Source organism: Nicotiana attenuata, unplaced genomic scaffold, assembly GCF_001879085.1.
Source record: "Nicotiana attenuata strain UT unplaced genomic scaffold, NIATTr2, whole genome shotgun sequence".
Taxonomy (NCBI): Eukaryota; Viridiplantae; Streptophyta; class Magnoliopsida; order Solanales; family Solanaceae; genus Nicotiana; species Nicotiana attenuata.
In genome coordinates, this window is record NW_017671135.1 from 222,992 (window position 1) to 236,820 (window position 13,829).

The 13,829-nt window shown below is 36.7% G+C and overlaps 1 protein-coding gene across 1 annotated transcript; it reads left to right on the forward strand.

Annotated features, from left to right (window-relative positions):
• The first annotated feature begins 782 nt into the window (after nt 1-782).
• LOC109206163 lies at nt 783-4,933 on the forward strand. The gene is made up of 3 exons (XM_019368955.1): nt 783-795; nt 1,238-1,289; nt 4,321-4,933. Exons 1-3 carry the CDS (start codon nt 783-785, stop codon nt 4,931-4,933), a joined length of 678 nt encoding a protein of 225 aa, XP_019224500.1.
• Nucleotides 4,934-13,829: the final 8,896 nt, after the last annotated feature.

The window sequence follows — 13,829 nt, forward strand, 5'->3', positions numbered from 1 at the left end:
GTGAATATGAGGGGGTACCTCGGTTAAGATTTTTATTGTACATTCCATGTTGGAACAACTTTTTGAGTTGAACGGTCATTGTTCTTCTTCAACCATTCATCCGCATTTTGATTGTGCTTGGTTATTCGTTGTATCTTGGTATTGTAACGATTGTTGTTTCTTGTGTGAGTCATGCATTTTACGTGATTTATTATGTTGCTTTAACATGTCAATCTGTGTCTCCGTTATAATTTGGTGAATTGATTGTCAATGTGAATTTAATTGCATGGAGTCACTATATCATATTCTGTTGAGTTGTTGGTAACATAATGGTTTAAATAAAATAATTATTAACATGCTTTATTCTATGTGCCTCTTAAGATAGAACTCGTTATCTTACTCGGTGCCTTATTATTCTAAATGACTATCGCACTTTCATTATAATTGGGTTCTCAAATTATACACATCACCCTGTTAGATGTTTCCCTTACTTAAAATTGTTATCATATTTTTCCTTAACAAATGTAATATTTAATTCGTTAATTTAACTTATGTTTTGGTTTGTTTAAAAATGATACTTTTACTCAACTTTATTGATTTCTAAACTAAATCCATCTTATGCTCTGTTTCGTACAAATTGTATATTATTTTACTTTACTTTATTTCTGAAATAAACTTATTATTTCATTTGACACCTTACTTTATTCAAGATTGTTATTATGTTTTATGGTGTTTAAATATATCTGTCGTTCATCTAAATTAATATTTATCACGGTTGTAGAGTATATGGTAGCACGTGGGCTATGCCGTGCGGAGGTGATTGTTATTGTGGGCACGCGGCCATATGTGTAAGATTTTAGAAATTGTGGTCCATGATTTATAGTTTATGAGGTGTGGTGCCTCAGGGTAATTCTTGTTGTAAGTCCATGCGTTGGAGCGATTTGATTATTTGAGATGTCATTCATTTTTCCTTATTTGAGTTCATTTACATCTCATCGGTGTTCTGATTATGCTGTTTCTTTATTACTCGTTTACTACTTGCTGCCATTTATGTTTCTATTACTTCATTGTTGGTTGTAAATCAATAATTTTTCCGCCGTTGGTCTTACATTGATATTCTTTCCATTGTTAGCTTATGTATATCTTGAACATGTTTCTATGTCTAGTAGGTGTCTTGACCTGGACGAGGCTTGATACTTACTGTGTACCGTTGTGGTGTACTCATGCTATGATTCTGCATATTTTTGTGCAAATCCAGGTATTCTGATTGTGTTGTTGAGAGTTGCATCTGCACGGCGGGAGACTTCAAGGTATACCTACTTGACATTTGCAGGCCTCGGAGTCACCATCTTACATCATTATGCTACTGTTAAATTGTAATTCAAAACGATATTTTGTTTAGAAATTCTAGTGTGTTTTAGTAGTACTTATGACTCCGTACTACCGGTTTTGGGAAATATATAACTATTGGCCGCTTGTGGCTATGTATGCAGGGGAGGATTTACATGGACCCACGGGGTGTCACGGGACACCGCTTCGTCGATTTTTTTTACTATTTATATATGTAAAAATAATAAGTAAAACAAAAATACAAGATAAAACCATTAAAAGTGACACCAGTTGCAACAAAACAGCTCAGTAGTCTAGTGATTGACAGCTTCATGTTTGTTGTGAGAGGTCTTGGGTTCGAACTCCCTTGGCTCCACAAAATATTTTTTGACTGTTACGGGCCTCTTACTAGAAATAGTGACACCGCTTATGAAGCGATCGGGTTGTTACAACCTATCTATGCGACATAATTATCTCAAATATGTGCAGTAAAACATATTTTTAGTTTAAATTATAATGTAGTTAATTTCAATAAAAATTGAAGAACTTCAATAATAAATACGAAAGGGAAGGAAAATTTAATTTAAATTCTTATTGGAAGTAATTCTAAAATGATAATTATTACAATTATTAGTAGATTTATGACATATAATAAAAAGAACTTTTCTATTTAAACTTTGAACTAATTCAGTACTACCAATTTAAAAAAATAATAGATATTATTCGTGTTATAGATAAATACTAAATGAATTAAAATTAAATATTATAGAACAAAAATTAATGTATAAAGAGGAGAATAGAGATAATGTGATGCTATCTATACTTCAAGTTTGTTAGTCATATTATAATAAAAATGGAGTAATATGAAAGAATATCAAGTCCGATGGCAAGTGGAGCGTCAATATGGGCTTGGTCCGTTGGGCTGGCCCAGCCCAGCCCGTGATTTAGCAGGGTTGTGCTAGAATTTTTGGAGCCCATTAAAATGAGGCTTTTAAGTTCGCTCCGAGTAAGCCCGTGGCCCGTAAGGCTTGACTGAGGCTGGGCTGGATCGACCCGCGGGCCTAATAAAAATACGTATTTAAAATATATATATATAATGTAAAAAGTACATGACAAAAAATAGTAAGAAGAGTATCCAAAGCTTAAAGTTTATTAAGCTCATCATATTAAAAGATCAAAGTCTTAAAACGTTAATTAGTTTTAAAAATTTAATTATTCATAATATTTAACTAATTAATATTGCATACGAATTGTAGATGTAGATGAAAGTGAAGATATTAAGACAACCTTCTCACAAGCGGATTCAAATGTGTTTGATGAAGATGATGTGTTGGATATCCCATAAGCGTATAGACGTTCTCTTGAGTACTTTTATTTGAGTTTGACTTTTAGTGAATAAAATACAGTCTTGTCTTTATTTTTTTACTATTTATTGTGATATATTGGAATAATATAAAAGTTATTAAGTCTTGTGAAATTTTTCCAATAAGATTTTTTTTAACTTTTAAATATTTATCTTTTTTAGGTTAGAACATAAAGAAAAAATATAAGATTTTATCTTAAAAAATAATGGGCCGGCCCGTGGGGGCCCGCAGCCCATATAGGGCTGGGGTGGACTGACCATTATAAGGCCCATCAAAATGGTGGGCTAGCCCAGCCCAACCCGTCAATTGCTAAAGCTCATGTGGGTTGGGCTGGGTAGCCCGACCCCGCCCATATTGATAGCTCTATTCATTAACCCTACAAACCTATGCACAAGAACCCTAGGCCCAAAATCTAGCTATATCTCTCGTGATTTGTTGCTTCTTTTCGGATTCTCTTGCCCCTCACATCTGATTATGTGCACATTGAAGGTACACATATATCAATTTCGAACTACTAACAATTATTAGAGCATTTTTTGAATTAGCTTATATGCACCTTCAATATTTTATTAGATATAACGTCAAAGGGAGTGGCATAGTGATCAGCAAAGTGGATGAGAAATATGAGGTTTCAGGTTTAAATTTCAGCGAAGGCAGAAATACTAAATGATTTCTTCTCATCTGTCTAAGCCTTAGCGAACAGAGTTACCTCGTACATGTTACTAGTGGAAGGCGGCGAGTATCCCATGAAATTATACATCACAGTTATAAAAAATATTATAGATATATTCTCAATTGATATAATTGGATATTTTACTGGTATTGGAGTCTCAACACAATTACCAACTTCCAATTATGGGTAAGCAAACCAATTTAAAACGAATTTAATTTTCTGCGCACTATGGGTGACACAACGCATGTTGGGATTCATAGTCTAGATAATAGTTTAGAAGATAGTTAGTATGTGTATTAGTGGTCCAAAATGCATTTAGTAATTGGACCTCAACTAGTATTTATTGTATTTGGGCCTCCAGGTCATATAAAAGAGGCTGAATCTGAAACTAAAGAAGGATAACGAAGAAAGATTTTATTTTTTGTAAAGTTTGGAATAATGAAAATACAGATTTTCCTCTCTCTTCATGTCTTAGAACCCTAACTGGGTATTTTCGATTTTTTCCCTCAATCCTTGATTCTAACATGGTATCAGAGCCATAGTGCTTGAGATCTGTTTCTCCGTCGATGAGTAATGATATTGGTGATGTTTCTCTGCAAAATTTCGATCCGATTTTGTGATCGCCGGAGATCGAAATCTAGGTTTTTTTTGCGAAGAGGAGATTGTTGGTGAAAAGGAGTTTTCTTTTCAATTTGACGCCGTAATTTATTGATTCGGACTGAGTCGATCCTGTTTCAGCTTATCTCCTCCAAATTTTTCCGTCTTTTTCTTCATTTTCTCTCAAGGCCGTCCCCTTCCGGTAGCGAACGGTGCTCTCGGTAACATCGTTTCATCTCCCTAGTTATATGTTAGCTCATTGCTGCTGTTCCTTGTTCTGCATGTGCAATTTTGACTGTTTTTTTTAGAAATCCTCAAACCCTAAATTTCACTATTGTTAGTAGTCTGTTTTAATTTGCTGTTGTGATCGATTGTCAGTATGACAAATAATTCTGATACTTCAATCGATGCTGTAGGGACTTCATCCCGTACTGCTTTTCATCCGGATGATTACACTCATCCATGTCACCCACTTTATATTCATCCCTCTGACATTTTAGGCGCTTCTCTAGTTTTTACTCCTTTTGATGGGTCTGGTTATTCTAGCTGGCGTAGGACTATCCTAGTAGCCTTGTCTGTTTGTAATAAGTTGGATTTCATCAATGGCTCATTTGTGAAGCCAACTGCTGAGTCTCCATTAGCAAGGCAATGGCAGAGATGCAATGATTTGGTCATTTCTTGGTTAACAAACTCCCTTACCAAAGAAATATCTCGTAGTGTTGAGTACTCTGAGTTAGCCAAAGACATTTGGAATGAACTTGATGAGAGATATGGAAAGGCTGATGGAGCTAGATTGTTTGAACTTAAGAAAGAATTATCACACATATCTCAAGGCTCACTAGACATAGCATCCTATTTTAATACCATAAAACAACTCTGGGATGAGATATCTTCTATTTCTGTCAATCATTTGTCTGTTTGCACATGTGGGGGTAATAAGAAAGCTGAAGAAGAACAGAAAGTCTTATCAATTCTTAATGGGACTCAATGATACTTATCTCCAAGTAAGGAGTAACATAATCATGATGAAGCCCTTGCCCTCAATGAATACTGTGTACAACATTCTTCTGGCTGATGAGAAACAGAGACAGGTGTCCTCTGCATCTCAATTCAATAACAATTCTGCCTCCTTCAATGTTGGGGTCTCCAAACAGACCTTCCTATCCAAGATCAATTTTGACTCTCCCAGACCACAAAATTCTTATTCAAGGTTTAGCTCAGAGTCTCAAAGGCCATCCCTGATCTGCAAGTATTGCAAGAAACCAGGGCATACTATTGAAAAGTGCTACAAATTGCATGGGTTTCCTCCAAATTTCAAGTTCACTAAGGGACCTGGCCCTAGGAAATCTGCTGCACATGTTGAGGTTGATCATTCTGGTGATGTTGCTGCACCTGTTGAATCTGAGTCTGCCCAAGCTTCTGCAGTCCCTGGATTAACTAAAGATCAGTACTCTCAGCTTATGATGTTGCTGCAGCAGTCTCACATTTCCACTCCATCTTCTCCTCCTACACTCATGGCATCTGCCAATTTTGCTGGTATGCTTATGCCTGAGAATGGTTCAGTCAGAACTTGTTTACTTACTAAAATAGACAATGTTATTTGGATCATAGATTCTGGAGCCTCAGATCACATGACATCTGATAAATCCCTTCTTTTCAACATACAAACATTATCTGTTCCTTACCTAGTGTCTCTTCCAAATGGTTACAAAGTTAAAGTTCACAATGTGGGTTCTTTAGCCTTGTTTCCTGATCTAATTCTTCACAATGTGCTTTATATTCCTAGTTTTAAATACAATCTTATTTCTGTATACCAGCTTGTTGCTAAACCTCGTCACATGGTTCAGTTTACCAACACTGGTTGTACTTTTCAGGGCCCTTCTCTGAAGAAGCCAGTGGTACTTGGTAGACCTGACAGTGGATTGTACAAGCTGATTCAACTGCCAATGGTCTCAAACTCTATGTTTTCTGATTCAATTTTACCTTCTGTTTCTCCTTGCAATCCTCCAAGTGTTGTTCTTTCTAATGCTTGTTCTAGTGTTCCTGGTAGTAATACAAGTTTGTCTGTTACTTCTGCTGAAATGTCTGATGATGTACATTTGAATAAAGTGAATAAAATTGATGTTGTTTGGCACTATAGACTAGGGCATCTACCTTTCTCTAAAATGAAGCATGTACCTGATCTTGGAACCACACTATCATCTAAGCAATCTTTTGTTTGCCCCATTTGTCCCTTGGCTAAACAAACCAGATTACCCTTTCCTGATAGTTCTATACAGTCAACCACACCTTTCCAATTACTCCACATTGATACCTGGGGACCTTATCACACCACTACATACTCTGGTTCCAAATATTTTTTAACTATTGTTGATGATCATACTAGAGCTACTTGGACTCACCTTTTGGGAGCCAAGAGCAATGCTTTTGACATTCTAAAGGCCTTTATTGCTATGGTTGAAACTCAATTCCACACTAAAGTCCAAACTATTAGAAGTGACAATGCCCTAGAGTTAGGCTCCAGCTTGTCTGGATGTCAATTTTTTGCTGAAAAAGGTATTGTACATCAGACTTCCTGCCCTCATACCCCTCAACAGAATGGGGTAGTGGAAAGGAAACATAGACATCTACTTGAGACTGCCAGGGCTCTACTGTTTCAATCTCACCTTCCTCTTAAATTCTGGGGAGATTGTATTCTCACTGCTACCTATTTGCTAAATAGATTTCCATCTCCTTTGCTAAATCACAAAAGCCCCTATGAATTACTTTATGGCAAATTGCCTGTTTATGCTCATCTTAGAGCCTTTGGTTGTCTTTGCTATTCTACTGTTCCCAAGCATTTTAGAGACAAATTTGAACCTAGAGCTGTACCTTGTGTGTTTGTGGGCTATCCCTTTGCTAAGAAAGGATACAAGTTATATAATCTGGAGACTCACTCCTGCTTTGTGTCTAGAGATGTTGTTTTTCATGAACATATCTTTCCATTTCTTAAATCTCCCACAAGTTCCTCCAGCCTATGTCCCTTTCCTTTTTCTGCATGCTTTGATGATTCCTTTCCCAGTACAAGTCATCCTGCTCCTATCTCTCCTATTTCCAGTTCTTCCAATCCTTTTCCTACTAGTTCTGCACCTTCTCCTTCTGCTCCCTCATCTGACTCTCTTCCTCCACTTTCACAGAATTCTGCATCTCTTTCTCCTTCCCTTGTGCCTTCCAACTCCTCTTCTGCTCCTGCTCTCAGGAGATCCTCTAGAGTTCACAAACAACCTGAGTATCTGAAAAGCTATGTGTGTCAGTCTGTTGGCTCTACTTCTGAATCCTCCTCTGTTAAGCAACATGTTTCTGAGCCTTCTACCTATTCCCAGGCAGCAGCTATTCCTGAATGGCAGGCTGCTATGAGACAGGAATTTGAAGCTTTGGAGACTAATAAAACTTGGGATATAGTTGAGTTACCAGTTGGGAAGAAACCAATTGGATGTAAATGGGTTTATAAGGTTAAATACAAAGCAAATGGTTCAGTTGAAAGATATAAAGCAAGGTTAGTGGTTAGGGGTGATACCCAAGTTGAAGGGATTGATTTCCATGAAACTTTTTCTCCTGTTGTAAAGATGTCCACCATTAAAACTCTTATTGTTGTAGCAGTTAAGAAACATTGGCCCCTTTTTCAACTTGATGTCAATAATGCTTTCTTACATGGTGATTTGGATGAGGAAGTTTATATGAAACTTCCTCCTGGCATGTCTGTTCCTTCTTCATCCTCTTCTGCCCCTCTTGTGTGTAAGCTGAAAAAGTCTTTATATGGGCTGAGATAGGCCTCCAGGCAGTGGTATGCTAAGCTATCACAAGCCTTGCAGTCAAGAGGGTATACTCATACTCTCAATGATTATTCCTTGTTTACAAAAGGTTCTGGGGACTCTCTTGTGATCTTGGTTGTGTATGTAGATGATATTGTTCTTACTGGGACTGATTTAGAAGAAGTTTCTACCTTAAAAAGCTTTTCTTCATGATTAGTTCAAAATCAAAGATTTGGGTCTTCTTAACTACTTCCTTGGTATTGAGGTGTTGTACTCTCCTTCTGGGGTTCTATTGCATCAAAGGAAGTTTATTCATGATCTTTTAAAGGAGTTCCATTGTGATGCCTGTTCCCCTGTTATATCTCCCCTTGAGTTACATGAGAAACTTAAAGCTAAAACAGGGGATTCTTTGCCTAATCCTGAAGTTTATAGAAGTCTTGTTGGGAAGCTCAATTTCTTAACACACACTAGGCCTGATTTGTCTTTTGCTGTTCAGCATTTAAGCCAATTTATGCAGCATCCTTGTACTTCTCATATGAAGGCTGCCCTTACCTATTGAGATAAATTAATGGTACTTCAGATCATGGCATTTTCTACAACAATTCTTCAGATCTTTCTCTTCAGGTGTTCTGTGACAGTGATTGGGGCTCTTGCCCTGACAATAGAAGATCAGTTACAGGTTTTTGCATATTGTTGGGTGGTAGTTTAGTGTGCTGGAAGTCTAAGAAACAGCCTGTGGTATCTCTTTCTTCAGCTGAAGCTGAATATCGTTCATTGAGCAAAGCTGTTGCTGAGGTTACATGGTTGTCCAGATTATTGACTGATTTTGGCCTTCCTGCCTATTCTTCCATCCCTGTTTTCTGTGATAACCAGGCTGCCTTACACATTGCAAAGAATCTAGTCTTCCATGAGCGGACCAAGCATATTGAGTTGGATTGTCACTTTGTCCGGAGCAAGCTCACTGATGGGTTGATCACTTTGATTCATACCTCCAGTGCATCTCAAGTGGCTGATATCTTCACCAAATCTCTGCCTGGCAATGTTCATCACCTTCATCTTGGCAAGTTGGTGTTGTACCACCCTCCAACTTGAGGGGGGTGTTGGGATTCATAGTCTAGATAATAGTTTAGAAGATAGTTAGTATGTGTATTAGTGGTCCAAAATGCATTTAGTAATTGGGCCTCAACTAGTATTTATTGTATTTGGGCCTCCGGGTCATATAAAAGAGGCCCAATCTGAAACTAAAGAAGGATACGGAAGATAGATTTCATTTTTTGTGAAGTTTGGAATAATGAAAATACAGATTTTCCTCTCTCTTCATGTCTTAGAACCCTAACTGGGTATTTTCGATTTTTTCCCTCAATCCTTGATTCTAACAACGCAAAGTAGATATGTTTTGTTATTTTTGGTTCGACATCCGATATTCAAAGCTTATTGATCCATTAATTTGGATTTGCCCAGGATAAACCAATTAAAGGAGGTAAACATCCCGTATTGTAATGTTCCTTATTTTAACAATAAATCTCTAATTTAGGTGAAGAGTACTTAACTTTTATCTTTAACACTCACTTAATTGTATAGCTTATTTACTCCTTAAAAGTGCACATTATATATTGGACTCAAACAATACATAATACATATATATATGAACTAAACACCATAAATTGGCAGTGCATATAATATCATCTTTAGTTTTTCCCATTCATTGCAACAAAGGGTGGTTGGGTTGGTTAAGTAGCTAGAGATGGCAAAACATAAATGATTGATTAAAATCTAGTAACAAGGACATCGAATTTGTGTACGTGTTAACAAATTAGCGGAAGTTTTTGCAGAATCTATTCCAATCAATTGCTCGAATCTGACTTCATCTCTCTTGGAAACGAAATTCTTGTTCACGAACTAAATATTCTTGTTTTTGTTTATCACAATGTGTTTACTTTAGAGAGAATCACTTCATCGCCTTTTTCTCTGTCGAGGAAGAAAGATATATATAGGAGAGAAAGAGGTTTCAAGAAAAAAACTGCCGCTCACACAATCGCACGTTCCCATTATTTTTCTAACGTGCAACATTTTTTTTTCTTTTATTTATCTGTATTTTAACTTCCCTAGGTAACCTCTTTAAGGTTTTATCTCCTCTAAATGTGTAGGGTCAGTCCATATGGGCAACCCGCGACCAAACTCAATATCCAACATCTCCCACTTCACACATGATGGGCCAGACCCAAACTAGTGCCATGTGAATAACACACGTAATTCATACTGGTAAATAGATCATGCGACCTGCGAGCATTAAGAGCTACAATATTCTTACACCCTTTAAGGTTGTTTAATAGCTCTATGTAGAAATCTAATCACATGTGGAAAGCATTCACTACTACCATGAGGATCTTATTATTACTCGCAATACCCAGACATTGTTGGCTACTTTAGTAGCTAGTTATCCGATCCCTTATCCTCAAAAAGAGGTGAACTCGAGTTTATATATAACATTGTATCCACAATTACACCCAATACCATCATGGTAAGTGTAATGGTCGACTTATGTATACAAATTAAATAAAAAAAATTGTTTGTCTGCCCTTTCTACTCGATTCTTTCCATTCCAAATCAACTGCTTTCCTAGACATGCACTGCATTGCCGAATCACTCATGACTATTAGTGACATGCTAAAGTAGCAACACTGATTGATACTTCAAAAGACAGTAAAAGGTCAAAGTGTATTCCAATAAAAGTTAATATAACTTTTTTGGTATCTCACACAATGAAGAAGCAGGGATTCATTCTTTCATTATTCCATTGGTCGTTAGCACACGTGGTATGATACACATGTTACGATGTTCTCACCTTATATTTGCGCGTGTGTCTTATTCTTTTAATCATTCAACACCGTACAGATCTTGGTATAGACATCTCCAAATGTCTAACCCGATTTTCTCACTTCAATAATCCTCAAACCATCTTCTTAGAGAAACTCGCATCTGGATTACAAAACAAGTCATAATCGAATAGTGAAATTCGTAAGTCTGATTAGTTGTCAAGACCGACCTCTACAAGTAAATATTACCTCGCATTATCCAAGGTTCTATAAGGTGTCATCTCTTCACGATTCTTAACGTAAGAAGCGATTGCTCGTGTGAGAGAGCCAATCTCGCGACTTGTTCGACACACTTTATCAACAGAACATTCATCACATGCATACGAGAGAAGCATAAATTCAAGAGTCAAATATTGATTAGTATATTATAATAATCAAGTCATTTTACAATATATAAATATATATTCATATCCTTCGCAAACCTAGAGCCATTACATGTTTCTCAAACAGGTCTCTAGATATCTCCTTTGTAAAAGGATCAGTTATCATGCTTCGCGTAGGAATGTACTGTAAACTTATCTCTCCACTTGCTACCATGTCTCTCACAAAGTTATACTTGATGTCAATGTGTTTGGTCTTGCTGTGATACTTAGGATCTTTTGTATATGCAATAGCCGCTTGACTATCACAATATAAAGTCATGGGATCCTGAGAGTTCTTTGTAATATCCAAAGGCTCAAAGAATCTCTTTAACCAAACAACTTCTTGTATTGCAGACGCTTAAGCAATGAACTCATCTTCCACTGTTGAAAGGGCTGTACAGGTTTGTTTCTTACTTTTCCATGATATAGCACCACCATTAAGTAAGAAGGCATAACCGGATATTGATTTTCTATCATTCCGGGCACCAGCCCAATCATCATCTGTATATCCTCTTAAGTATAAATCATTTCCACTATAACATAGTGAATAATCTGCAGTTCCCTTCAGGTATCTAAAAATTCTCTTCACAGCTTTCCAATGATCTCTTCCAGGATTGGATTGATACCTGCTAACCAGGCCTACAACATAAAAAATGTCTAGGCGAATACACATCATAGCGTACATCAAGCTCCCGACAGCACTTGAATATGGAACTCGAGACATGTCTTCCTTTTCATTTTCAGTCTTGAGACACATTTCAAGGCTTAAATTTTCACCTCTCGGTATAGGAGTATCCATGGATTTGCAATTATTCATGCGAAAACGCTCCAAAATTTTCTTTATATAAGTTTCTTGAGACAAACTCACTAACTTTTTGGAACGGTCTCTTTGGATCTTAACTCCAAGGATATAGTCTGCCTCGCCCATATCTTTCATGTCAAATGACTTTGAAAGCCATGACTTGATAGTTTTCCAATACTCCAAATTGTTTCCGACTGATTTAGTATCGTCCACACAAAGAGAAAGAATTACAAACATCCCATTGGACTTCTTCACATAAATGCAATGGTATTCATTGATCATGGAGAAATCATACGAGATCACCTACTTGTGAAATCTCAAATACCATTGCCTTGAAGATTGCTTCAGGCCATAAATAGATCTTTTCATTTACAGACCTTCTTTTCTTGGGCTTAACAATGAAGCCTACAGGTTGTTCCATGTAGATTTCTTCGTTTAATTCTCCATTGAGAAAAGTTGTCTTCACGTCCATTTGATGTAATTCCAAATCCATATGTGCAACAATATCCAAAAGCAAGCGAATTGAGGTAAACTTCACAACTGGTGAAAATGTTTCCTCATAATCTATTCCGGCTTCTTGAGTAAAGCCTTTTGCCACCAATCGTGCCTTGTATCTTTCTATTGACTCATCCACTTTGCGTTTAACTTTGAGAACCCATTTGTTCCCAATGGCCTTACGCCCGGGCGGAAGGTCAACTAGATCCCAAACTTTGTTGGTTTTCATGGACTCTAATTCTTCTTTCATTGCTTTCATCCACTTAGCTTTTCCAGGGCTCGATAAAGCCTCAGTCACAGACTTTGGCTCATCCATTTCTGTGAGAGATACCAAGAAAACATAATCTTTAATTTCATAAGTACATTTGGGTATATTTTTCCTGGCACTCTTTCATAGTTGAAATTCAGGTTCCTCAGAAGGATTTTTGGATTGAGAGTTCCCGCTCCCACTCGGATCAAGAGTAAGATCTTGATCAATTTGATTATCAACTATGTCAGAAGACACTCGCTGACTATCTGAGTTCAACATTTCATAAAGAGGCTCTCCATTCTTTACCTCGCCCTTCTTTGGAAAATTAGTTTCCAGAAATGTGACATCTCGTGATTCAATCTCAGTAACACTTCCATCCTCTAATTCACCAATGAACACATACCCTTTGGAGTGTTATGAATATCTTATAGAGATACATTTCTTACCTTTTGGACCTAATTTACCGAACTTGCTAAAAGAATCTTTTATATATACAGCACAATCCCAATGTCGTAAATCCTTTAAGTTTGGTTTATAACCAGTCCATAGCTCATAAGAAGTAGAAAAAACTGATTTAGAAGGCACTTTGTTCGATATGTAGGTTGTACTCAATAATGCATCTCCCCAAAAGGAGATAGGTAAATTTGTCTGCGCCATCATGGACCTTATCATGTCCAGTAGTGTTCTATTCCTCCTTTTTGCTACACTATTTTGTTGAGGTGTGTACGGAATAGTTAACTGTCTGGTGATGCCCTTTTCATTACACAATTCTTCAAATTCTTTTGATAGATATTCACGCCCTCTATCGGTTCTTAAGGTCTTAATACTTTTGTCTAATTGAGTCTCAACTTCATTCAAATATTTCTTAAAGTATTCAAGTGCTTCAGATTTATCAGTAATCAAATAGACATAACCAAAGCGTGTGAAATCATCAATGAATGTAATGAAATATAAATCACCAGATCTAGCCCTCACATTCATTGGACCATAAATATCAGAATGAATTAATTACAATGGAAAATAAGCTTTCCTTGCCTTTCCAAATGGTTTACGTGTAATCTTTCCGGAAAGACAATTTTCACAAGTTGGCATTTCAATTTTAGAGAAAGAACCTAAATGTCCTTCCTTAGCCAATCTATCCATTTGATCCTTCCCTATGTGACTTAATCTTGCATGCCTTGTAATAACATCAACATTATTGTTACTAGAATAACATGCCATAACACAACGGTCTACATAATATTTATACATAGAAGGATTACAATCTAACACAATAAAACCATCATAACGATGCCCAAAACCATAGAAAAT